The sequence below is a fragment of the Paroedura picta genome, chromosome 18 (assembly GCF_049243985.1).
Source record: "Paroedura picta isolate Pp20150507F chromosome 18, Ppicta_v3.0, whole genome shotgun sequence".
NCBI classification, from domain to species: domain Eukaryota; kingdom Metazoa; phylum Chordata; class Lepidosauria; order Squamata; family Gekkonidae; genus Paroedura; species Paroedura picta.
This window is the reverse complement of record NC_135386.1, coordinates 18,270,792-18,298,268: the sequence shown is the minus strand read 5'-3', so window position 1 is coordinate 18,298,268 and position 27,477 is coordinate 18,270,792. Positions and strand designations below refer to the sequence as shown.

Here is a 27,477-nt window from a genome sequence, read left to right as displayed (position 1 = left end):
ACTGGAGAGGCGCGCCGCAGGACCGTCGCTCTCTTTCTCCTCCCCGTCCCTCCATCCCACGTCCGCCCCAAGCCCACCCCCCACTCTTCGGGGGCGGCCCTGGCCCCACGACCTCCCCCCGCCCTCCTGTCCCCAGGGCTGAACCGCCCTTGGCCCAGAGGGGAAAGCGCACTCTGCCATCCAGCACCCTGGACAGCGCCAGGCCCGGCCAAGGCCCCTTCCGTGGGGGTCACCGTGGGGGCGCTGCCGGTTCTGGGGTTGGGATGAGGGTCTGCAGGGGGGAAGGCAGCCAAGGCCCCCTCCCCCCTCCCTCCCCACTAACCAGGCGCCGGCCGACAGCGGCCTCTCCCGCGCAGACACTCCGGAGCGCAAGCAGGTGGCTGGCTGGGCTGGCTCGTCTCCGAGCGCCCCACAAGGTTGGCGGGCACAGGTCAACGTGGGAACGCCACAGAATGCAGGTCAGGGCGCTGCCCCTTCTCGCCTCCAGAAAGAGGGGGGCGGAGGGGCGTTTATTGGATGGTTTTCGTTTCCCTCCCCGACCCTAAAGCACAGCCGGCAACCATCTTCTTGGGAAGGCGCCTTCTGGATTCGGTTGGAGGAGCGAAGAGAAGTTAAAGGGAGAAAAGAAACCCGGTTTGGTTCGTCCCAAATCTTCCGTGTGACCCCCGGGGCTCCCCGAACGGAGGGCTCTGGCTTTAGCGGCGAAGGACCCGGCAAAAAGGGGGCGGGGGGGGGCGGCCAGTCGGCTTCACCCGGCAGGGGCCTCTCTGGGCGGTCCCCCAACACACGCAGGTGTGGGCTTCCCCCCCCCCCTGCTTCTTTCCCTCCCTTCTCTTGAGCTTCTTGCGATCCCATATCTTTTAACAGTTGAATTAACGGCAGCTTTTTTGTCAGTTAATTAGGTTTAATTTACATAATTAGTACAGTATAAAGAGTATTGGGGATAATCAGGAGGTACGTCTCGCTTACTGTGTAAACACGGATTCGGAATTAAAAATCAGATGTAATTAAGGCGTGTGCGCGCACGTGCGTGCGTGGTAGGTTTAATTGTAACCGTTTCTAATTAACACTCAATGATCACTCAGTGCAAAGGGGTTTTTTTAAGGGGGCATCTATTGTTTTTGTCGGGGGTGAGAATGAATGGGGGGCGGGTTGTACTTCGCCACCTTTTCCTTGTTTTTTTGGGGGGGGGGGCACCAGTGGTTTGGAAGACGGAGGCTACTGCTCAAAACGAGGGGGTCTGGCACCCAGGAAGGAGGGAGCGAGATGCAGCTGTGACCTTTGTCTCTTTGCTCAGTAGGAAAAGTGGATGGACCTTCTCCCTGTGGAACTCACGGCCACAAGATGCGACCACTTCCCCCGGCCTCCTGCATTCGGATCTGGGCCCGAGACGGGTGAAGAGTAGGGCCAGAAAGCCACCAAAGGCACTGCGGGGGGGGGGGGGGAGCCCATGGATGTCTCCCTACAGCTGGGGGCTGAAGAAGAGGAAAGGAAACCGACGTTGGGAAGGTCAAAGGGCAAGGCTTCCTAGGGAAGGTGGGTGCTCTCAGCTGGGCGGGGGGGGGGGGAGAAGCAGAAGGGGTTCCCAGACTCCTCCCTTTCTCAGTTGGCCCATGTGGGGCAAGACAGGTGCAGGATTTTCAGGTTAGCTCGCAGATTCCACCAGGGGGAATTGGAGGGAGGTGTGGTTGTTTTAGTGTCCCCCTCAGCCCTCCGAGCCCCAAAGGAAGCCTGGCTCTTCCCCCTGCCACGACTGCGCCAGACACTCCACGCAGAGGAAGGCAGAGGCAAACCCACCCCTGCAAGACGCTTGCCTTGAACGCTCCGGGGATGCCAGCCAGGGCTGCGACCTGATTTGGGGGGGGGGGGAGGGTGGCTGGGAGAAGACTGTTGGAGCCGGTGAGTGTCTGTCAGGGCGACCCTTGAGGGCTTCTGGACCCCGGCACCCCTCGCGGCCCTCCCTCCCTCCCTGCAGCCACTCCCGGCCCAGCACTTCCCCAGGTTAAAACTCACAGTCCCGCGTCCCCTCCTTGTAAATATCCCTCGGCGAGGAGGCTGCGCCCAAGGCTGCTTCCCGGCGCTCCTTCCTGGGGGGGCTGCAGGCGCGAGATTGCCCCATAAATCACGGCGGTCTAATTCAGTGGAAGTTTAATAAACGCCTCCTATTGGAAACGAATGTTCCCCATTTAACAGTTGTATCAGCACCATATAAAACCATGACCCCAATAAATTTCATTTTAGCGGCCGATCAATCCCGGCCCTCGCGCGATCGATCCACAGCCGGGGCCTCCCGCCTCGCCCCCCCCTGCCACGGACGCTTTCTGGCGGGGGGAAAATAGCCTTTCGATTGGGCTCTTTATTAGGGAAAGATTGCTCCAAGAAGGCCTGGAAATTAAACGGTGACATTTTAATTACTGGACATTGATAAAAGGATCCGGGGAATGGCGCTCTTTCCCGGGCCGGAGCCCACCCGGACAACCCCACCCAAGCCAACCCCAGGGGGAATTCAGCACCTTGGAAAGCGGGGAGCCTCGTTCAGCACCCTGGACAGCGGCTCACCCTCTGGCGCCCTCGGTTCTCTTGGTCGGTGGGCAGCTGCCCCCCTGGCTTCCCACGCCAGGCAGGAGGGAGGGAAGCCCCCCAGGAGGCCCCTCCCCAATGCTTGAACTCCCCACATCCCCTCAGGACCCCCACCTCCCGTCTCGGAGATGTCTTAGCACACAAGCTCCTGGCTGGATTGTGGTGCCCACAGATGCATTAAGAGTCGCTCTTCAACTCCCCGACCCTCCCCAAGCCCTGCAGCCCCCCAGCCTCACATTGGGGGGGGGAGGGGAGGGGGGAGAGAAATAGCAGGACCAGTCTTCTCCCTTTCTCTCCCCCCCCCCTGGCTCTGCCCAGCTGAAGAGGATGGTTAAGTGATGGTCGCGGAATGAAATTTACACGATCAATAGACAAGACTTTATTGATTAGGTTAAAACAGCGCTTGCCTCGACAGCCGGGGAGGGCGAAAATGAGCTAAAAGGGAACAATTAACGCTTTGCTGAGCCCCCCCCCCCCGCCGCCTTTTGACACTCGGGAGATGGGGAGGTGTTTGTGAACAGGCCCTAGGGGGACCGAGAAGCAAGAGGGGGCTTTTCCCTGCAGGTGGCATGCTGTCCCCAGTGCCTGCCTGTGGGCCCACACAAACAGCAAACCAGGATTTCACTCACCTCTCTTGGAGTTGGTTCCTCTGCTTAGGAGATCTCCCTCTCTCTCTCTCTCTCTCTCTCTGATTCAGTCTGGACTTTACGGTGGATCAGCTGTGGGCATGACCCCCCCTTTCCACACCTAAAACTGTTTGAAAGCCCCAGACATTCATTTTCCATTAAAAATCTCTTGGGCTGACCAGCCACTTATAAACCTTGAACTTTCTCTCCAGGATTCCGGCTCAGAGCAGCTGCGTCCGTGGAAAAGCTGGGGTGAGCCGCTCGGGTTTGTTCTTCAATAGCCAGGAAGGCTCAATCCATAAATCCCGTCATTCAAGCACACTTGTAGTTTATGGCCCTACCCTTTACTGAAGGTAAAGTCTCCTCCGCCGGCACAAATCTCCAGCAATTGTACAGGTGCCTTCTCCCTCCGACAGAAACAGCACTGCAGCTCCCGGGAGACTCTGCTGGAAAAGCAAAGATGGCGAGGAACTCTGCAAAGGAGTCTGTTCGTCTTTCCTCCCGGAGGCGAAGCCAAAGGACCTCCTGGCCCTTGGTCCTCTTGACGAGGACAGTCTTCACCTAGGGACTGGTGAACATCCACACGACCACCTAGCTTACCCTGTTTCTCATGGGTGCTCCCACCTATGCACCTGACTTGGATCACCCACGCCAGGCCGATCCTGTCAGATCTTGGAAGCTACACAGGGTCGGCCCCAGCTAGCACCTGGAAGGGCGACCTCCAAGGTACGCTAGGGGTTGTGACGTGGACCATCTCCGGACATCTCTTGACTGGCAGCCAGACCAACTCAGGAGCTTCTGGCTACATTGCACACATGCCGTATGATAAATAAATAAATACCTCTCAGTTATGGATTGTCTAACAAGAGCCATCATAATGCCCTGCATTGGGAGGGTGCAAAACAGCCGCTCTGCAATTCTCGCCGTCCCGTCGATCCTCCCCTTAGTGCCCGGTGCTGTCCGTGTGGCAATCAGCTTGTGGAAGCTACAGGACCAGAAACCTTGGAGTCAGGATTAAATACTAAGGGAAGGGCGATACGACAATACAAATTGAGGTGTTGGACAAGAGTTTTGTAGATGCTGTGGGTTGCCAAAAAGACAAATCCATGGATTCTAGATCAAATGAGAGAGGAGTTGGTTTTTTTTTTTAATCCATCACCCAAAACACCTTGGTGGACATTTCAAAAGCAGGAAAAAAATATATAGTGTATGTATATAAATAAATACAGAATAGAAAAAGATATGCTTTTGTACCCTGCTTTTCTCTACCCAAAGGAGGCTCAAAGCTGCTTACAGTTGCCTTCCCTTTCCTCTCCCCACAACAGACACCCGGTGAGGGAGGGGAGGCTGAGAGAGCCCTGAGATTACTGAAGAAGAAGAAGAAGAGTTGGTTCTTATAGGCCGCTTTTCTCTCCCTGAAGCGGCTTCCAATTGCCTTTCCTTTCCTCTCCCCACAACAGACACCCGGTGAGGGAGGGGAGGCTGAGAGAGCCCTGAGATTACTGAAGAAGAAGAAGAAGAGTTGGTTCTTATAGGCCGCTTTTCTCTCCCTGAAGCGGCTTCCAATTGCCTTTCCTTTCCTCTCCCCACAACAGACACCCGGTGAGGGAGGGGAGGCTGAGAGAGCCCTGAGATTACTGAAGAAGAAGAAGAAGAGTTGGTTCTTATAGGCCGCTTTTCTCTCCCTGAAGGAGCCTAAAAGCGGCTTCCAATTGCCTTTCCTTTCCTCTCCCCACAACAGACACCCTGGGCTGAGAGAGCCCTGATAGCACTGCTCCATCAGAATAGCTTTAGCAGTGGCTGATGGTTATGCAGCTAATTCCCTGTGGAGGAGGAGTGGGGAATCAAGCCTGGTTCTTCAGAACAGAAGGTCTCAGGTTCAATTCCGGAAGAGGAAAATTCAGCCTATTTTACTACTTAGAAGTAAGCGGGGAATAATCCCTGGCCTTGTGTGAGGGTCTCTTTGCCACTGCAAACATCAACTGAGCTGTTCACATAGGAGAGGTTCCAGCATCCCCCCCCCCCCCCAGGGATGTATCCTGGGGATTAGTTACCTCTGGCATCACCTTGTCACAGACCCACAATCAAGAGATTACGCAGAGTGACAGTGACGTGGCCCATATGTTCCAACGTAGGTCCTGAAATGGCTACCTTCTCTCTGGCAATCTTCATTATTATTATTATTATTATTATTATTATTATTATTATTATTATTATTATTATTATTATTATTATTATTATAATATTTATAGCCTGCTACTCCCTTGCGGCTCGTGGCGGGTATAAACATTTAGGGGAAAGCGCGCACGCAGTCCCCCACTACCACCAATTATGCAGTCGAGTTTCCCGCATTTGGGGAAATCGCAGGGGTCAGCACACCCGGAGTGCAATGGATGAGCCTCACCCTGGGAAAATCACCTTCTTGATCATGGTGTCTCCCCTGCCAGGTAAGTATGGCTCCCGGCCCATGGCTCCCGGCCCAGCCCCTAATAAACCATGCCCCTCTCCCAAATGCTTTCTCCTCTGCCCCAGGCAAAAGACTGATGGACAAGCGTCCTCGTGAGTCCTCGTTGTCCCTAGGCCCCTCCACTCTGTCTCTAGGCACTCGTCAAAACACAAAAAGTGGGCGTGGGTAACGGAGGTGCCTCAAGGTGGCGCTGTTCACGGCAGGGAGGGAGGGCAGGGTTCAAGAGCCCATCATGGCAGCCCACGGGCCAATCGCTTCTGATTTGCTTTTCCAACTCTGATCAGGTGCAAAGGTGGCCTTTGCTCACCCACTGCAAGAAGAGGCAGGAAATGTCCCATCTGAGCCCCCAGGACAGGTGCCGAAGGTACCAGGGGAGAGTCTTCATTTTGAAACTCTTGTCCCTCAAGAGCACAATTGGAGAAACTGTCCTGAGGTAACAAAAGTCTTTGGGCACAGCAGGGTAGAAATTCTAAATTTCAGCGTGGATCCAACCAGTTTTTTCCACTCAGTTCTGCTAATTTATCCACCCCCCACCCCCACTCACATTATTTAGAGTTTGCCTCTCTCACTTGGCTGCAGAGTGAGTGGACACCATCAACAGGATGAAATAAACACAGAAACAGGATTTGGGCTGTAGAACCAACCAGAAGTCTACAAAAACAGAACGGAAGCAAAACAGACGTGTTAATACAATATATATTAAATAATACAAAAGTACACAATAGGATCCAACTCACAGCAAAGCATACATAGCAGTACAGTCCACAACCCTAATGATTCCTTCGAGTGGCTTTGTGAATCATTTTGTACCCTTTGGCCTACGTAGCAAAGCCCTCCTGAGTAATTGAGTTTTGCATAGTTTGAGGAAGGCCAGGAGACCCAAGTCCCCTCTCCTCCCCCCATGAGTCTTTGTCCGTACAGGTCTCACGACCTCCGGCGTTTCATTTTTGTACGGTCAAACGTTCCTTTTGTTCTTCTTTCACCAGTCAACCCCTCATCTGGATTAATTCAGAGCGATAGCTGCCCTTGCAATACGGTTTAATGTCCTGTGCAAACTTGCCCCCAGGAGGAATTTTTTTTGGCCCCAGCTGGAGGAGTTTGGGGTTTTCCTTTTGTCTGTGGAAGCCACAGTTTGAGCCGTTCCATGGGTTGTTTTCTTTGCCAATAAATCCACACACCAAGAGAGCTTTTCAAGCCGCTGTAGAGAAAACAAAGAATGACGCTTTGCCCTTGGCAAACTGACAGCAGGGTGCTTGGGGGAGGGGGGGGGGAAAGGCAAGAAACAAATTCCCCCCCCCTCCTCAGATCCCTGCTCTCTCGCAAACAAGGAGGCTAAATTGCAAGCACTCGGGACTTCGGGGGAGAGAGAACGGCCTATTTTTTAAAAATAGACTTTCTTTCTTGGGAAGGAGTGTAAACAATATATATATATATATCTTGCTAAACTTTAGCCCATTTGGAAGGAACTCCCCCAGCCAGATGCCAATCAGAAACACACACAATGGGGGCTTGGAGTGTTTCCACGGAGAGTGTGAAGGCGCACCAAGACGCACACCAGAGACCAGCCTTCGAAGAGGAAAGGAGGCGGTGAGATTCTGTTCACACCAAGCCCGTCTAGCGGAGAAATGGGGATTCTAATCCAGGCGGTGATTTAGAGCGGGGGGCTGGTTTTGTTACAGATTGAATTTGAGGCCCCATAGCCCTCCTTTCCTGCTAGCCCATGTTCCAGATGGGTTATTTGGGGGCAATGGCTTGAGATGGGAGCCACAAAACAATATTTAACATTTTGAAAAACCCAGTGATGCAAACATATGATTCGGTACAAGTTTAAAAGAGGGGGGGAGCGTCGGTCTCTTCCCTTCCCATGAATAACCCACTTTGACCCACAGAAGTGTTGGGATGACCAACAGGAATTCCATGTCATGGCTCGGTGGGGTGGAGAAGGGGCCTCCAACTTGGGGCCCACGAAAATATTTTAGAAAGTGGGTGGGGGCCAGGTGGGAGATTGGGTTTTCTGGCTGCACCCAACATATCGTGCCCCAATTCCAGAGGTGCTCTTTGGGGGACTCTTTGGGTAGGGGAGTGGGAGGTGGCCAGGCAAGATTCTCAATAAGGTCCGTGAGCCTCCTTCAGTACGGCCCGACACAAAGAAGCAGTAAGAAGCTAAGAGCATTTGCTGCAGTTACAGGCGCTGGCCTAACAAAACAAAATCAGAGTCCAGGGGCCAACAAAGATTGATTCAAGGCGTGAGCTTTTGAGTGCTTGCACCTTGAATCAATCTTTGTTGGTCTTAAAGGTGCCCCTGGACTCTGATTTTGCTTTGTTGTGCTGCTTCAGACCAACACGGCCACCCACTTGAATCAACCTGATATGGCCTGAGAGCACGCTGAAAAGAGGACGAGATCCCTCTTCCCAAGTGAGAATGCAAAACCCAAACAGGGCAGGTGAACTCCGCAGGGCCGGTCAGCAGTTTCCAGCTATGTGGCCAGGTATAATTTAAGACTGTCGATGGGCCCAAAGTCTGGTAACGATTGGAACTGAAATTACGGCCACTCAAGAAGGCAGGATTCCAGTTTTGCCATCTTTCAATCCAGCCCTCCCAGCTACGAAGCCATCCGCAGTTCAAATAAGCATTCCTTTGTGCCGCTTGGCTGCCTCTCTTTGGGCCACTGACCTGAGCGAGGAAATCCGCACAGAGTCGCTGGTGGTCCTAGCAGTGCTGATCGCACAGAGGCTACTGGCTTGTCCGGCCCGTCCTCCTGCCTGGCCCAGGACAGGCATGGGGGTGGATGCCGGCCAACGGTGACATGGGAGGAAATGGCAGGAAACCGCAACCCACGGCCCTTGTCTGGCAGAGGCCTAAAAATCAGCTCTTCTCCTCTCTCAAGCTGTATGGAAACTCCTCTGCCCCAGCCAGGGACGAGGGAGGGAATCTTGGCCACTTTCCAGGTGTGGCTAAATCTAGCCTCTTTCTTCTCCACTCGGCTGCGTCTCCATCTCCTCTAACAGGGATGGTTCTTACTTTTTTTATCCTTAGACATCGAAGCACTTTTGAGATTTTCCTGAGGGTGACGCCGGGTCACCACAAGCTAATTTCTTCTTTGTTCTCCTTCCCTTTGAGTAAATTTAAAAGCATAAAGTCTCAAAGCGCACTGCACCTTCATAAGCGACACGTTTCCCTTGCGATTGGAGAAGGGACATCAAAGCAGCTACTGCAAGGCACATCCGGTGGATCCAGAGAAGCAGAGATTCATTTTTATCTAGTGACTCCAGACTGTTGGGGTCGGCGGTATCTCCCCCCAGTTCATTGGACCACAGGGGGTGGTCCCACAATATTTTAAGCCGTTCTCCTGCAGAAGCGAAGCCAGTCTTGAGAACTGTCCAGATGGGACAGTTGCCTGACAAATATAACCAAACTGTTTTTGGAAGAGAGAAACTGGGATTTACATCCTTTGAATTATGTGACCCTATCCTTTCAGGAAAAAAAATAGTGGGGGGCCCATCCACAGACCCCCATGGGACAAATGGGAAGGGATGGGGCAGATCCCCTTGGTGTTCGGGAATTACTTCAGGCCCATGCCTGACTCATACAAATTTATTTGCACGCAAACGCATCCATTTTTGCACAGTTTCCAGACGGTTAATGCACACTTAGCAAACGACTAACTGGCTAATTAATTACTGTCAAGCCCAACAGGTCGTGTTTAAGCACCCCACCCTCTCTACTCCGAAATGGCTAATTGCCTCTTGCAGAGGACGGTTGCTCTTCATCTGCTGACCACCAATGAGCCATCTTGGTCAAAGTCGCCGTGCGGCTGATCAGAAGGATCCCCTCTGAAGCCAGGCGGTCCTTTTGGTCAGTGGGCTCAAGCGGGAGAAGGGAGAAAAAGAGCGTCTTTTACTGATGGGGCTTTGAAATTAATTTTAAGGTGCTGGATGCAGGGAAAGGTGGATGCAAACCGGGAGGGGCTGGATGAATGAAGAAGCGGCCCTGGAAGGAAAAGAAATCCGTCTCACTTTTAGAAAAAGCACCTGCAGCGGGTGGTCACATGGAGCCATTCATTGTCCTGTTATCTGCCAGAGAGGTTGTGACACTGGGGCAATTAAGACAAACTTTCGCCTAGAAGTTCATGCCTGCAATCTCTATCCTTCACCAGAAGATTGATGATCCCTCCAAGGGAGGAAGGGGAAGTATTTTCCAGTCTACCTCTGAAGTAACACTTAGGATTTGTAATCCTTCGGCAGACATTTTTCACCTTGGAGGCCCGTGAACCCCCAGGATTTTATGACCCGTTTCAGGTTTTTAAGTGACATTGTGTGTGTGTATGTGTGTGTGTGTTTACACACACACACCTTTCTCTCTCTCTTACACACACCCACATTCTGAGGTTGGGAGTCTACAGGAGAACCTGTGTACATTGAGTAGTAAAGAAACTGAGAGTATGATATTTTAAGGCAGGGGTCCCGAATCTTTTTGAGCCTGCGGGTGGCTTTGGAATTCTGAGACAGGGCGGTGAGCTCAAGGACAAAAGGGCGGCCAGAAGAGGCGGAGCCAACCACGAACTGGCAGGGAGTGATGTCACGCGGCACTCTCAGGCAAAAGCTCGGTTTCCCAGGATGCTTTTAAAACATGCTTAGCCAATCAGAAGACTTGCCCCACCGAGACCCGCCCACTGGCTAAAAGTCCCCTGCTTTGGGGGTCACCCTTCTCGAGCTGCGTCTTCTATGCATTGCTTCGCGGTAGTCCTGGCTGCGTGGGCAGCCCTCCTGGCGCTCGCAAGCTCTTGGCATAAACGGAGATGAAAACTGGCCTCCCAAACAGCTCAGTGTGTGAGGCAGCACCCACGAGGGGGACTTCTGAGCCACACGCGCGCGGGAGACGCTGGGCAACGAAGGGAAGTACGAGCCGATGCTGATTTATTCATTCATGAAAACATTTGTGTCCCTTTTTCCTCTCGGCTCAAGGGGGCTTACAACAGCAGCTAAGATATCCCCAGCTAAAACCAAAGACAAAATGGCTGTCCTCAAAGCCGCCCCCTCTTAAAAGCCCTCGCAAAGCCTCTGGAAGACCTCCAAGGAGGGGGCCCGGCTCACCTCTTCTTGATGTGCCGATATAGACCATGTATGTATACCAGAGAGGGCTGTTGCTCAGGGGCAGAGCCTCTGCTTGGCATGCAGAAGGCCCCCGATTCATTCCCTGGCATTTCCAGCTAAAAGGACCAAGCAGGAGAGGATGGGAAAGACCTGAGACCCTGGCTCAGTGACAGAGCCTCTGCCTGGCATCCTGAAGGTCCCCGGTTCAACCCCCGGCATCTCCAGCTAAAAGGCCCAGGCAGGAGGGGATGGGAAAGACCTTAGTGGCTCAGTGGCAGAGCCTCTGCTTGGCACACAGGAGGCCCCAGGTTCAATACTCAGCATCTCCAATAAAAGCGGAAGGCCGATGGTTATGGTAAAGACCCCACCGGAGATCCTGGAGAGCTGCTGAGTAGACAGTATTGGCCTTGCTGGCAGAAGGCAGCTCCATGCAACCAGCTCATTGTGCAGCTGCTGAGCAAACCTCGCTAGAAACAGTCCGGGCTAGACGTCCACATCAAGGGAAGGGCAGAGCAAACTGACTACTTGTGACGGGCGTCCTTTCCTGCTTGGATTCACAGCAGCCCCTGAAGGAAAACGCTGCACAGGACCCTGGGGGCTACGTACTTGTGGCCGCACGTATCCTTTCAAGATTGCCGTCGTCGTGTTTTGGGCAGCTGGCCCGTTTCCATTTTATACCGATAACCGAAATGAAGAGCCGAAGCCGACGCATCCTTCAGTCCACAGTCCGAAAATAAATCTTACATGAACCGGCAGCCATCGATCCCTGCTGCCCTCTGGGTTGCTTACGCCAGCAGAATAACAACCCTAAAAAAGTGTATAAAATACTCTGAGTCCAAGATATATACAGGAAGTTTAATAAAATATATAATAATAATAATAATAATATTGTCTTAGGGTTGTGGCCAGTTTGTGCGAGTCTGTGAAAAGTTGGCGCAGGGTAAAGAGCCGCCACCACAGGTGCCCAAACTCTGCCTCGGGATTGCACCATCCATGGGCCAGGTCTCCCACCAAGTACGCTCATCCGTGTGGGTTTTGGCCAGCACCAGTCTGTCACCTGGACTTTTCCCGTGGGGCAGCTGCTCACTGGGTCCCCTGCTGCTGCTGCTGCTGCTGGGCACGCCTCTCCTCCAGCATCCGGCACACCCACATGGAGACGACCTCGGTATTCCCGTCGTTATACTGGACGATGAAGAGGTGGCCCTAAGGGAAGCAAACCAGACTCAGCTGAGAGGTTCAAGCACAATATAAAAAGCGCCGGAGCACAGACCACGGAGTCAGCGTCGGAGGTTCCTCCATGCCTCAGTTACGGTCCTCCCCGTACTTGGGAGTGTGTGCTACTGACCTAAATCTGTTAACACCTTAAACTGCCTTCACAGTCTTTTCTGGTGCGGGGAGGTCGATGCTGGCTGGCTGCGGAGCACCTGTTCTTGGGGACTGGCTGGAGGGGAGCGGAAAGGGACAGGGTTTCCGGTGCCTGCCTTCCAGAGTCAGATCCCGTTCACAGGCAAGGCAGATCTACCTCCTCCTCCTCCTCATGTTAATTTAGGGCACAGAACGGCAGGAAGGAGACTGGGTGTCCTTTGAAGGAGAGCAGCAGGGGAACAGAATCCGGGGGCTACAGGGGGACACTGCCAGGCAGGGCTAATGGAAGATATTTCATCCCGGCTTTTCTGGAACCCTCCTCCAGACCGAGGAAGGTCACAGGAGAGAGCTTTTGAATTTTGACTATAGGCTACTCTTTCAAGGAAGATTCAGGTGGGTAACCAAAGAATCCAAGAGTTGGCAGGGGCCATACAGGCCACCTAGTCCCACCCCTTGCTCAGTGCAGGATCAGCCTCAAGCATCCAGGAGAAGGATCTGTCCAGCCCCTGCTTGAAGACGGCCAGTGAGGGGGAGCTCCCCACCTCTTTAGGCAGCCCATTCCACTGCTGACCTAGACTCAGGGAATCCTAGAGTGGGAAGGGTCCATGGAGGCCATCTAGTCCACCCGCTGCACAATGCAGGATCAGCCTCAAGCATCCAGAAGGATCTGTCCAGCCGCTGCTTGAAGACCCCCAGTGAGGGGAGCTCCCCACCTCCTGAGGCAGCCCATTCCACTCCTGAACTACTCTAACTGTGATATTGAAATGTATATCTAAAGAACTGCACTTGAACACAAAACCTTATATCTTGACTACAACTTTGTTGGTCTTAAAGGCATCCCTGGACTCAAACTGTGTTCTCTTTCAGAGAAATGATACACAGGACATGATCTCAGCCCCTATCTTCATAGTGAAGGCCATGGGCTTCCTTGGAGCTCTGTGCTATACGGAAAACAACATGCCCGACTCTGTGTCTCACACGAGACACTCCTCCTGCGTCCCCGGGTGCATTTCCAAGAGCTACTGTTAGGTCAGGTGAGTTCCTTTCACACCTAGCTGGCATTGCAGCTCCTTTGAATAAACCCCTGATGCATTCAATCTTCACGCAGTCGGGATGGGGTGAAGTGTTTTTAGGCTCAGTCTAAATTTGTAGGCCTGTGGGAGGGTGGCCCAGGAGTCGGCCTTCCTCTGTCCCCGTTTCCCAATCTGCACCATCCCAGGAGGCTAACTGCACAGGCTTCTCCCAACCCACCACCCTGGGCCTCCTCTCTCTCACCCACACTCCTGGCTTCTCTGCCCTTACACAACAGTGACCCTTTCCCCCTTCTCTTCCTTGGGTCCCTGACAAAAGCAACCCCCCCCCCCGCAATTGACACCTGGAATTGGGAAAAGGAAAAACCAGCACCCTAAATAGTTCTCTTTTGCATTCTTCTTTCCCATGGCCAAACCTGGATGCGTTTGTCAGAGCTGAAATCTGCTCCCTCTCCCCCATCTGTTGCTTTCTCTCCTTTTTGGTACCCTAGTTTCTTGGAGTAATTACTCTTGCTGATTTCGCGGAATGCCACGAGGTTACATCCACTTAAGTGTTCGTAAAACTCTTGGCGGTCCCTGGAGGAGAGGAACCGCCGTCCTTATTCACAATAAAACCTACAATTACCTGCCTGGCCTTTTAAATAAGCCAACCACAAACCCAACCGGCAAACGAGGGTCAAGGAAGGATGGGAAGGGAGAAACAAATCAGGAGCCCAGAGACAGAAAAGGAGAGCACGCGCTGCGGGCCAGTAAAACCAGCCATTAAACAAAGTCAGGCAATTTCTCCCATGAATCTCCTTTACGGCAGAGCCCTCAATCCCTGCTGTGGAAAACCCATCTCGCCCTGGCAGAAAAGGGGATGGGGGCGAGTCCGGAAATAAAATGGTGGCCGTTGGCGTGGCCCGGAAGGACGGGTGGAAAAACCACTTGGCCACAAGTAGAAACACCCCCTGCTCACTGTTAAACAAATGCCTTCCACAGCTGAGGGAGGACTGGGCGGAAACCTAGCTCTTGGGAACCAGGTGCCTGCCACCTTCTGCTTTGGTGGAGACAGGTGAGTGGTGGACCTCACAGAGGAATCGGAGACAGGTACGGCTTAGGAAATATGCTTTTCCTTGGCCAGAATAGGAAACGACACCAACGCACTTCTCGAAATCCAGGCTGTTGTTTGCAAGAGTTACTAGATTGTCTTCAGTCCTATTCCGGGAGAAAAGCAACCCTATAATATGGGACTCTGGTACCACACTGCAGCCCTAACCTGGCTAGCCTCAGCTAGGCCCATCTCATCCAATCTTGGAAGCCAATCAGGGCTGGCTTTGGCTGGTGCTTGGACGGGAGATGGCCAAGGAATGCCAAGGTCACCCCACAGAGGCAGGCAATGGCAAACCATCCCGGAATATTCATCTCTTGCCTTGAAAACCCCATGAGGGGTCGTGTCATGGTGGCTTGATGGCCAAACAAAACTTATGATAGTGGACAGTGGTGGGACAATGTCGAAATGATGCATCTATCTTCTTCCAAGGGGCTTAGGGTAATATGCATGGCGCTTCCGTTCTATTCTCACAACAAAACAGTAGAATCGGTCAGGATGAACAGAGAGTCCCAAGACCACCCTGGAAACTGCAGAGCACAGTTGACTGTCTTCTTGTTGGTTGAAAATGCAAGTATCTCCAGTCCTAGCCTGACATTCCAGCTACTACATCACACCAGCTTCCTTGTACTGGAGAGGGTGTTAGACCAGCTAAAGAGAGAGGATATAATGGCCGATATGCTTCGAAACAGATATTTAAGGAGAGAGCAAGAGGTGAAGGAGAAACGTGCAGCAGGGGCTGCGGGAATGAGAGGAAAGCATTGAGAAGGTCTGTTCTGGCTGGAGATGTGGAGAAGTCCATAGATTTTCTTTGAGGTCATCAAGGTCTGTGAGAATAGTCAAGCAAGGGCCAGGAGTCAAGAAAAGCAAGCCATCCGGCACGGGAAAACCCACGGCAGCCTGAAGGGCGAAGCAGGAGGGCAGGGCAGCCCCCTTGCTTACACAGGAATCGGCGCTTTCGTCATTGGCAAAGATATTCCTTGAAGGGGAAAGGCAGCCGGTAATGAGAGACGGCGCTAACTGGACCGAATGAAGCCAACCGAACGAAAGGAGAAACACACGCCACCTCCGTGGGAAATGGAACGGGCCGTTTGCACAGGTATAATGAAGTTCCAGGCTGTTAGGAAGAGATGGGGCCCATTTGTTAACCCGTCACTCTCGTTCCTAAGGAAAGGAGCAACGCGGGAGGGAAAGACAAAGAAGACGCCAGGTCCAAAGGGACCCTGGTCTCTGTGCCTTTCGCCTTCACCGGTTCAGCCTGGAACTCCAAACCAAGCTGCGGCCTCCTGTGACACTTTGCTTCAGCTTGGAGCTGGGGAGGCAGCCCTGCTTGCTGAGGGGCACCATTTCTGTCCGCAGATCTTTCCGGACTCTCGGGGCTTTCATAGAGTCAGGAGGTCAGGGGAGAGCAGGTGGAGAAAACTTCTGCTTCTGTATGCAGAAATCTTTGTTTCAGAGGGCAACCATGGTGGTCCGCAGTAGATCTGAGACCAACCAGCACCTTACCAACCAGCACGATGTTCGGGGAACGGGCTTCTGAGAATCGCAGCTTGCTCTGTCGGATACGTTTGACAAAGAGAACGTTGGCTCTTGAAAGCTCATGCCCCCCTGAATCGTGTTGGCCTTTAAGGTGCTTCTGGATTAGAATCTCTTTGTGTCAATATAGATCTCTTCGCGTCCACTGCAGCCCTCACAGTCGCAGAAAGAAAGAGATTGATCCCTGAATCTCCGGAAAAACAAGAGTTCTGGCAACGAGAACTTTGACTCTTGAAAACTCATCCCCCAGAACCTTGTAGGTCTCTCAGGTGTTCCTGGACCTGAATCGACCTCTTCTCCTCCTGACCAACACAGCGACCCTACGAAATAATCATTATTTGGGCCGCCTTAAATGGAAGTACAGAAAAAGACTGCTTTGCCATCGCCTGAATTGGGCTTTTAGCCTATCTGCGGATCAGAATCCGGGCCTTGTGCTGGCCGAGTGGCCACACTCAACCGCCGCAAAACACTCTGGGGAAAGTCCACTCTTCCCGCAGTGACGGATTCAGCCCTAAGAAAGGTCAGGTCGGCTCGGCCAGCGGATGGGGACGGGAGAGTGTCAGGCCACCTAATTCCCCGTGCCAACCCTGAAAATGAGATAAACAATGACAAACCGGGCTTTTTAAATGAACTTGTCACATCTCGTTTTCTTGAGAAGGGCCGCTTTTTAAAAAGCTGCTGGCCTCCGGCAGGAGGATTAACCCTTTCGAAGGCGGACCGCCTCTTAGAGGACTAGGTTGCCTTGACCGTGGTTCCCCCTAGTAAGGACTGCCATGTTTTGTCATAGAGACAATTCACAAAATCTCCCACACTATCCCCATCCTCAAAGCCGTGTTTTTCCAAGGCCTGCTGCCTTATTGGGTTTGCTTTCTGTGACTTTGCAGATTCTACACTGCCTCTGATTCTTAGGTTGGACACTGGCTCAGATGCTCCGTTTTGAACATGGGTCGGGCTTCTAACAGCCGTCCTACCGATTCCCTGGCTTGCCACCGGACTGGATTCTTAGGTGGTACATTTATGCCATCTGGCCACGTGGTTCTGCCAGGAGTCCCCGGTTCTGAGGTGGTTCTTTGGGCTTGCCCATTCTGCCTATTTTGATAGGTGTTTGGTCAGGGGTTGCTTTGCGTTGCTTGCTCTCGATTCATTGCCTGGGTGGGGACACGTCGTTCAGGGGCCCGTAGAATTGGAAATCTCGGTCCCAATCCCTTGAAATTTGGCATTTATTTAAAGGAGAGGCAATAGACAATATACGGCCATTTGGGTAAAATTTGCTCCTACAGAAAGATTCACCAAAGGGACTAACCAAGCCGATTAATAACAAAATCCCCCTCCAAAAGCCCAGATCCAAATACAAAACTGGTCCTGGGAACCCAGAAAACGTGAAATACTGATCTTTTAGCTCCCTGATTAAAAATACCAATTTTTCCAAGCCGAACCAAAATCACGAGTAAACTTCTCGGGCTTTACGTGGCCTCAGACACGATAAGCGGAGGCAGAAATGGAGCGGATTGAGTTGGGCTATAAATCAGATCTGGGGGGACAATTGCTTTTCCCAGTAAAACGCAGCATTTGGAACAATAAAAAGACAAACGAACGAATCCCCAACTGTTGCCCTTGGAACTCCACCTTATCAAGAAGGATCGTGGTACCCCCAGATGGCACTTCAAGTACAGTTTATTAGCGTGTGATATGAAAAGGGTGTTTTTTTATTGCATGATATAATGCAAGGGGACCGTGGGCACTCTGCAGAAAGACCCTGTGCTCAGTGGGGTAATGAACCCAGAGCCCGGCAAACATTATACTGTACATTAACCTATTGTTAACGGCACATTAAGGCTAGGGGCATCGCACGCTTACTGGTCAGGACTCCGTCAGGACAACACGGAGAGGGAGAGGGAGGGAGAGGGAGAGAGGCACAGTGTCTTCGTGGGCCTAAAGCAAACAGAGAAAATAAATATTCCTCACGGCCACCCATCCCAATTTGTATGAGTAGCTTCTCCCACCGCCCGGCACACAGTGGCGAGACTGCTCTGCTCCATGGCAAACCAACCTCAGGTGTGTCTTTGAGAGGTGTTTAAAAAGATATTTTGGTGGTCTTACCACAAAGTGGGCTTCCCCCTCGCTGAACAGAACATGTCAGCCTCTGTCTTGTGCACCTGAGAGCTTTGGGATCTCCCCTGCCTTTCCTGCCGGTTAAGACTCTAATAGCAATTAACTTCCAGCTTGATTTGGTCCTGATCGGCAAGGGACCGGCTGCAGCTCATGGAAGAGCTTCTGAAATGGACCTGCGCCATGGACAAAGGTCACGGAGGACGCATCGCAGCAAAAACAGCCCCAGGGGCAGCTCAGAATGAATCTGCAGCCACCCCCTGGCCAAGGCCGATGTCAGACAGAGGAAGGGCATAAAAGGAGCCCCCACAATGTGCACGTGGGTGCCACTTCCCCTGCCAGCACTCCCCCTGGCACCTGCCGAGTGTGTTCAGAAAGTAGGCATGGCTAGTACAGGGTTCGTGCTCGGCAGGGCTTCGGACTGACCACAGGAGATTCGATAGGTTGCACAGAGTTTTAAAAACATTGTTTCGAAGGGGGGCTGGTTTTTATACTCCGCTTTTTCCTAACTTTCCACGCCATCCTTGATCCATGTGGACATCACTTTGCCTCTTCACCGCCACCAGACCCCCCCCCCCCAAGGTATTTCTCGTACCTGCCACTGCTCTCTGACGGCACCTCCTCCTAGCAGAGCCTCCAGCCTCTGCTCCCACACACCAACTGGGGCGCATCCACATGGAGCAGCATTTGGAGCATCAGCTATAAACTGACTTCTTGTTATCTGATGAGAAGTATTTCTGCTGCGATCCGCCTCGGTAGCGGAGAACGAGGGCAAACGAAACGACTCCTTTCATTTAAATCGACAGCCGACTGCTGGCAACCGGGAAGGGCTTACAAGAGGCAGAAGATGCCTGCCTCCATGACCGGGGTATTCCTTGGAAGTTTTCCATCCAAATACTGGCTAGGTCTGCCCCTGCTTAGCTTCTGAGAGCTGATGAGGCTGGCCTACCCTGGGCTACCCCGGTCAGGGCAAATCAGCTTGCCTTCAATAAAGCAGGAACGCAAGCTTCCGGGCTACACAAATCCCTTCAGGAGGCCAGAGATTTGTAAGCATTTCAGACTACCGACGAAAAAGCTCTTACAAATGAAACGGCGTGACAAAGGTGCGTTCCCCGCAGCCATTTTAAGATGGCGAATTTGGCTTGTTGCACGCTTCTCTCCCCACCACCGGCGGTAATTAAAATGTTCATTAACATACATGAGAGACAATGAGCCGGATTCCTACGGTTCGCTCCAGACGAAGCCGAGAGAGCTGCCATTTGAAAAATCCCCCCTTTAAAACGGCTGCGAACATTAATCATCCGCACACTTCAAATGTTCTGATATCCACCTGGCTGTACTATTAAAATAAAACTTGCCGCCCCAGGGAAATCCTACTTATTCTTAATTGTTTCGAGGCTTTGATGGGCTTTTAATCTAAGATTAATTTATGCAATTTTAAATAACTCTTCTTATGATTAATAAGCTTGAAAATTAAAAGGAGTCTAAAGCAATTATAATGAGCATTTGGTCATAACCTCATTAGGAGAAGGAGTGCGGGGTACAATGTTGGGAGTCTTACAAGATTACAATTTAAGGTGACTTCCCAAGAAGTCAAATGCTGCTCTCCAAACTGCTGAGGTAGATTAGCCCGGGCCAGGTAGGGGAAGGGGAACTTCAGCCACTGAGACAATCACACCGACGCTGTTGTCCCAGGGGCAGCAAGAGACTTATTTCGGGGAGAGAAGCCAGCCTGCCGAGGTCATGCAATTTCCCAAGTTTGTATTTTCCTTGGTTGGCAATATCCCTAAACGGCTTTCAGAAATGCCAGCTGTGCTTTCGGGTGGGAGACGGGGCAGGTTCGCTGGGCAAATGGTGGCGAGCTTCTCTCTCCTAGTGGTGGGCCTTGGACCCCGCTCTGTTGGAAGCCACGTTGCTTTCAGAAGCTACTTCGGGGGTCAGTTGACCAAAAGGTGGAGCACAAATACAGATTTCTTCAAAACTGGCACTTTGGCTCTTCTCACAATGATGTTGGATGCATTCAGATAATTTGTAGGGCGAGATGGCAGCAAGAAGAGAATAAGGCCATTCGGATTTGGTAAAGCGGTTAACTAAATAGCTCTCCTAATTTAGTTAGGGAAATTCTTGTCAACCCTATTTTTACTGGACAGGAAAGCTATGAAGTTTGGGAAAGGTGTTAGGAATTGCTAATCCAGAGAGATGGTTGCCAGGGAAGAGAGACTGGGAAATGGATAAGATTAGTCACCGATTCCTGGGGAAACCTATTGTCCTGGATTATGCATCTCCCTGAGTCAGCTCTCCTTTCCCACATGATCTAAACCAGGGGTAGTCAAACTGCGGCCCTCCAGATGTCCATGGACTACAATTCCCAGAAGCCCCTGCCAGCATTTGCATTTGCTGGCAGGGGCTTCTGGGAATTGTAGTCCATGGACATCTGGAGGGCCGCAGTTTGACTACCCCTGATCTAAACTATGTCCAAGCTTGTCTCGGAGACTCACATCCATGCTGGTGCCCTGCTTGTGGCAGACAGTATGTTTATACTTGTAAACTATATTACTGTCATTCTTGGCCAGGCACTGTAGTGCAAATAATACTTACCGTGATATTAAAGGAAAGGTGCATATAAACCGCCGTTCAATAAGAGCTAGCCGTCTTCCCGCAGACCAGCATGGCCACCCTCCGAAGCGAGCTTTGAAAAATCACGTTTCATTTAAAAATTAGAAAGTGGAGCAGGCTACGAACACAGAGCTTGATTGGAACAAAATTTAAATTCCTGTCAAGCCCATTTAAACACAGGGGCCTTCATAGCCAATTAGTTGCTCCGTGTGAATGCAGGATAAACTTGGGCCTGGCCACTGGCAGGAGAGAGCAGGCCCACTGTGAAGTGCTGGGGAGGGGGAAAAAATTAACGAAAAACCGGGAATGTATGAAATATTTATCCTCCTGGTTTAGCACGATGGGGCCTGCAAAGTGCAAATGAGACAAAAAACGATGTCCTTGCTGCCCTCCAATCAATCCCCCTCCCCCAAAATGGTTTGGGGCATCTGTTTCTGCTAAATTTTGTTAACTGTGGCAGATTTCGCCTTAATTGTTGTTGTTTATCTCCCTCTGTCCCCGGGGCCCTAAACTCCCGATAACTAATATTTAACACTCGTTCCACATTGAAAGCTCCTCGGAATCCTCAACAGGTTTTGGAGGCTCTTAAAATTATGGAAGCCGTGGAGGCGGGAGACAAGAGTGGCTTTGTGAGGACAGCATTTCCTTCTCTGCGACCAGCTGGGCCCAATCTCCACCAGGGAGGGAGACAACAAAGGTGCTAAAAGGTTCTTTCACAATTGTGGTTGGGCCACCGGGAATTCGGGAGATAAAAAAGACCTTTGATAGAGGAAAATTGGGGGCGGGGGAGAGAATCTAAACAAGAGGGTTATGGCAGTCTAGCTGAAGAAGCTTACTGTCATAATGAGATGCTGTCAATCACCATGAAAATCCAATTAAGAACCGTTTGGCGTGGGCTTCCTTAAGTAGAAATATGTCCTCTGTTTAGAGGGAATTTCGTCAGCGCCACACACGAGAAAACGTTCTTGTGTTTAACAAGCAATTCTTCTTGGAAATCTTCCTGATTGTGGGAGGCTGCAATGACAGAAGTAACTCCTGTAACCCAGGCCGTCCAAGCACAAGAAGATTTACACCACAGACCAAAAACTGACCAAACAAGTCCTGAAGGCATCCGTACGCTTGACTATTCCTCGATTAAAACTTTTCTGCACTACGGCTGTCAGAAATCAAGACCCATCACCACTAGGTCTCTGTCCCAGAGAGAGAAGATTCCTTCCCCTGCCTCATTTCGTATCCCTCAGATCTTCCTGTTCCATCTGAAAGTCTGTTTTTGTCTGTTCAGGCCAATCGTTAGGGGACTCCCGCACAATCGCCATTCATTGAGGTGGGCTTCGCGTGGGAGGAGCTCCCGGGGGATTGTGTCCCAGATTAACAAGCAAATGTTGACTTAGCTGCCTGTTTAATGATTTCGGAGCAATTTGTAACAGGGGGGGGGTCTGTTCGGCACACCCCACATGGCAAACGACGGTCAGACTGTGGCCTTCCGCTACCTGGGAAGGGGAATAACTTCATCAGGGGGTTGGAAATCAGTCTGGCTTCTCAACAGAGTTTACTGCGTGGTCCAGTCTAAGGTGCACTGAGCAGCCTCGACCAATTCTGAGCCACATGGCTCAGTTTTTGAAGCAACCCAGAAACGGGGCAAGAGAAAGTACGGTAATTTTTCTACTCTCCGACGTGATCCATTCCAGTGACGCATGTTCTCGATCTTCTCTGATCTTGGATGCGAAGCAAGGCCAGTCCTCAGGTGGGAGACGACCAAAGAAGACTCCGCAGAGGACGGCCGCAGCAAACCACCGACGCTTCTCGCTTGCCTCGAGAGCTGTCACCCGGTGGCACTTTACACATGCACAGGAGCCATTCGCTTAGAGAAAAGAAGGCTTAAAAGGTATCAGCTGATTAATTATCACATCATTTATTATGTGTAGATTTTTTAAAAATCGGATTTCAAAACAGCAGTGCGCAACCTACTGGCTTGCACCCTGCCACTGCGTCTTCTTAGCATTCTTGGTTTATATATTTTATTTATATATTATATTTATATACCACCCTCCTCGGAGGCTCAGGGTGGTTTTGGGGAACTGGGGTGGGGCTCACTATTGCAGTCGGGAATGTCATGATCATTTCAACCCCTTTTTTTGCCAAACGCAAACATGCTTCACGTTCCAACGAGGAGGCAAGAGGGTTGGAGGTCTTGCTGTCCTGAGAGGATGCCTGGCTACCTCCAGCCACTTGACTAACTGGCTCCCACCATTCAGAAAGAAGGCTCCGTTCCTGCCCTCGCCTGGAATTAGAGATGGCGCCTACGAGTCTGACTCGGCAACTTGCCTGCACCGCAAATATTGTAGTCACCAGTTTCTGCGGTCGCACCAACTACGAACTTTTAATGGAAGGCGGGGGAGACATTCTATCTTCTCCCTGGTGGGCCACAAAAGCTTTAAGGATGTCCCAGTAGTCTTAAAAGACGATAATAGCATCTGGCCGGCATGGGATCCCACCATCTAAAAATATTAAAGGGAAGATGGGGGGGGGGGGAACCAAAAAGCTAGCGAGGAGTCCTTCATCTGGCGGTTCACAGATCTAATCAAGGACTGCATTTGGGTTGCATTTAATTGGCTTGGGCTCTTTCTTAGGGACGGAGCCAGTGCGTAATTATGTTCTTAAGTCATGTAAAAGTTAGATACAGTTTTAAGGCCGTGCAGCCGGGTACATTGGCGGCAATCTGTGTTTAGTCCAACTATTAATCTATTACTACGGGTAGTTTTTCTAGGGCTGACAGCCGGCAGGGAGTGGAAGTCTGGGGGCCCAAGATGGGGCACTGCCCAGCCAGGCAACGGGGCTGCGTTCTTTACCCTGGCCCCGATCCAGAGTAGAGGCAACTGGTAGATGGCACTGGCTTTCAGTGACGGACGCCAGCCAATCAGCCAGGGTAGAGGAGCCACGAAGCTGACTAGGTGATCCCTGATTAGCTAGGAGCAGGCTAAGAACAATGACCTTCTTGGGTGTAACCAAAACGGCCCTTTAGTAGCAGTGAACTGAGGGGGAAGTGGCTGCAAACAGGCGTAAAACTGTTTGGAAGCCAGGATTGGCCTTCAGTGATGTAAAGCAGCCAATCAGCCTGGGCAGAAGTCGTTTGACATTTACTACGTGATCCCTAGTTGGCTAGGGTTTATCATGGGCTTGTCCATCCTCAGTCTCAAAACGTCAATTTGTGCATAACCAATTGACTCGGGTAAAATTTGGCACAGCGCTACACTCACGTCCGTCCCACTCAAAGAGGTCCAGCCCCACGCACAGCGATGCAGTATGTGCAGAGAGAATCATGAGGCCTTACTTCTCTGGCTCTCTTGGGCACCAGGAAGCAGACGGGAAGCCCTCGGCCTTCTCTTCCTCTACAGACAGAGAGTAGGAGGAGCATCCGTCAGAGACGCAGCACCCCACGTGTAAGTGAGGCCGGGAGCAGACAAAGGAGAGGCGAAGAGCAGAAGGGAAAGATCTTTTCCCTTCCAAGTCCAGACAGCTCTTGAGCAGGACCCACAAGGGGGGATGGAGTGATGGTGAGATTTTTCTTTCTAAGGCCGCAGTCCTTCTGAAGGTGGTGGGGGCAGGAGAAAGCCTCAGTGATACTCCAGAGCAGCACCACGCTTTTCACTCGGAAACACACGCAGGGAGCGCAGGCGTGTTTCGTAAAAAAAACCCCGACCCACGAAGAAGCCCGAGAAAAGGAGGCCATCTTCTTAAACAATTCTCATAAGCAGGCCAGCACAACTGGGAGACAATTTCCATGTCAGCCCGCTTGCCGAAGCTCTCTCTGCGGCCGAGCAGCGAGAACAGATAATAACCATTAGTAAATCAAACTCCTTGGCAATATCCAGCTGTGGCTCGTGCATTTACATACAGATAGAATGGGTATATGTTTTTAATATGTATGCCGGAACGCACTTTTCCCCACAGCTGAAGTGTGTCTTACAAGAGGAGGAGGCGAACGGGAACGGCATCGCCATGAGATAATAAAGTGACCTAGATAAAGTATTAGCCGGCGATTGATCTCAAACAGGGGAAGGCTGCCTCTCTCTGACCCGGTTACTTACTATGCATAGATTCTATTAAATAGAGCTTAGGAATTGAAAGCTTTGGGGAAATGGTGGCGCCCAGGCTGAAGTCGACACCGTCTGGGCGGGAGTGCGCAGGATCCGGGGTCCTGCGTGGACCGAGGGGCAGCGAGCCACGCCTCTCTCCGCAAACAGCGGCCAACCGTCAGGCTGAATCCGGGTGGAATTTGAAAGAGAGGTGAAAAGCCAGATGCTTCCGGTCGACAATTCTTTGGAGGACTCAAAGGCAGAAAGCTAAGATGAGAGGGGCCTTTTGTTTAGTTCAACGCCCTTCTGCGTCAGCCTGTCCACGTGGAGCTGGAGAGAAGACGGCTGTCTCACTGGATCAACCAAGGAGGACGCCACTCCCAAGGATACGGTCTGTTGTGCAGGGGAGCCTGGCCTGCGACAGGAGACGGGGCTGCCTCCTCACTCCACCGTGAAGCTCCCTGGGGGCCGGTGGCTGGGTGGACCAGGGCTGCCCCCCTTTATGGAGGGTGAGGACAAGGGTGATAAGATAATAAACCTTGGAAGAGGCACGGAGGTGTCTGGACGATCTCCGCTCTTCTCTCTCCCAATGTGCTCTTGGATCCTTTGGGTTCAAACGCTCACACCCAAAGAGACCCGTGCCATGGGGAAGGCTTCAGGTTCAATCCCCGGCACCTTCTGCTGAAAGGACCAGGTGGTAGGTGATGTGAGAGACCTTTCTCTGCCTGAGGCAACCTGAAGAGCCGCTACCGGACCGAGCAGACAATACCGCTCTGTGCGTTCAACAGAGCCCAGCCGGAGAGGCCCCACTGCCTCAAAGATACTTTCCTGGGCTTGCAACGTTCTTCTCTCTGGGGAGTCGGTCTGAGCTTCCCAGAGCTTGTGCCTGTTGGAAGCGATGAGGCCGGCTTGGATAGGAGCTGCACCAGGAGCGGATTTTGGAGCACTGAAGCAGTTGAAATCTTGGCTTTTCAAAGGGTATTTAATAATTTAGCCATCATTAGCAGTGGGGGAGAAGCCTGCATCATGGCTAGCATCGTACCGCTGCTACTCCTTAATTATACTCCAAATTGCCTGTACGAGACCAGCAGCCCCGACGGCCCGAGAGCCAGAAAGTGGGAAATGTCCGTTTTACCCTCCCTTCTGACTCTACAGCCCAGGGAGCTTCTTTCAAAAACTAGAGAACTTCTGGGCCGGCTGCTTCCTCCAGCAGTCAGATCACACTTCCTGCTTCTGCCCAACCCCCCGACTGCTGCGGGGCTCACGGCTACGAGTTAAGATGGCTTTCATGGCGGACAGGGCTGTAAGCCAAGCTCGGTAAATGAAACCTCCACATTGAGTGGCACTATATCATCCTGTGCCAGGAGCTGGGAACAACCAAAGGGAGGCCATCCCATTCTTGCTCTGCTTGGGAGTACCTGGAGACATTTGGCAGACTCCTGTTAGAAACAGAACGCTGGACCGGAAGGAGACGATACCCAACCAGCTTCTTGCTGTCTGCTCATCTGAAGCCGGAGACTTTTTCTAAACTTGTAAAAATATTCCTATTTGGCACCAGAGATTCTAGATCTCAAAAGTGTCAAATACGACAGAAACACACACAGGGCATGTTTTAAAGGTTCAGCTTCAATAGCTGTGCTGCCGCTGGTAAACCCTTTAGCCCCACAACTGGCTCTTGACAGGTTTGTCAATGAATGGCCAATCCCACCCTGGCTCCTGGCAAGAGAGCAATACCTGAGCTGCCCCTGGCTCAGCCCGGACGCCACTTGGGCCTTGCGAAACTCCCCACCTGAACGGGCCACCTTGGGAGGGGTGGGACGGGTCGGCATGACCACAGGTAGTCATTTCACCCGACAAATGTTTAACAAGTATTTAAAAATTATTTAAAAATAATTAACTTCCACTCAATTGGGAAACCATTCCAGGGCTGTCAAGATAACCCTGGTTCAGGAAGCCTGTTTTACATCAACAGTTTTATTAAAAACACACAGGCTCTCTCTCGTACACGCGCATACTGGAAACTTTGCTCGCGGGGGGAAAAGATGGCATTGGTAGGAAACAGCTCCAAAAGCGATCAGAATCCGGAGGTCCAGGACAGGACTACCGTTCCACACAAGGCGCCAGGGACCCTGCATCGGCCCCACTGGAGCCAGCCACCTCTGCCCCCATGACACCCCCCTGGATCACGCACCCCTGGCCCCGTTATTCTTTCAGCCTCCTCGCTGCAGCCTTAGCCGTCTTCCCCCCACAGACACGGGCTCCTTTGCGTCCCGATGGCTCCGGGAAAGGTGGGGCCAGGAGCCCGTTCTCCACGAAGGGGATGCAACTTCAAAGGACTCTTTCTGAAGCAGTCATGCTTTTTTAATTATTAAAAGGGGTTAAGGGGGGGGAGAATCCCATCTTATGAGAAGCATCAGCCACCTTAGGGCAGGTAGTTGGAAAGATATATAACTCCTTGCTGCTGTTCCTATCGGCATTCACCCCATGGCCTCCTGCCTTTATGGCTTTACACCCTGGAGTGGTGTTATAGCTTCCAAATGCACACATCTATACCGGGGGTTGGAAGCGCAAACTGCAGATGTTTTATTTATGAGTGGCAGGCCTATCGCATCGTGGAGAGAGAGAAAACACACACACACACACACACACACACACACGCATTTACAGAGAGAGACAGGTTTTATGAAACCCCATTCTGCTGGTTTAATAGTCAAGCTACCCAGCCATAGAATAATAACAACGCCGAAGGTAAATGCATCTCCCTCTCTAGAACCTGTTCCAAGTTCTCTCAGATGTGACTAAGTGCAAGAACCTGCCAACCATCCAAAGTTAATAAAAAAAAAGACACAGAAAAGGAAAAGGCGGCAAATTCAGGCAGGCCTCCACC

General features: G+C 51.8%; 1 protein-coding gene and 1 non-coding gene across 3 annotated transcripts in view; both read right to left on the bottom strand.

The window, feature by feature from the left end:
- Positions 1-5,497: 5,497 nt before the first annotated feature.
- LOC143828145 (U1 spliceosomal RNA) lies at positions 5,498-5,661 on the bottom strand. The gene has a single exon (XR_013227528.1). It is a non-coding gene; the product is annotated as a U1 spliceosomal RNA (small nuclear RNA).
- A 5,947-nt stretch (positions 5,662-11,608) lies between these two features.
- The window catches only part of MAP2K5 (mitogen-activated protein kinase kinase 5), a 111,428-nt gene continuing 95,559 nt past the window's right edge, over positions 11,609-27,477 (bottom strand). For both annotated transcript variants that reach the window (XM_077317405.1, XM_077317404.1), the window contains exon 22: positions 11,609-11,970. In XM_077317405.1, the coding sequence (XP_077173520.1) occupies positions 11,851-11,970 (120 nt within the window). In that variant the 3' untranslated portion in view covers positions 11,609-11,850. The remainder of the gene's footprint in view (positions 11,971-27,477) is intronic.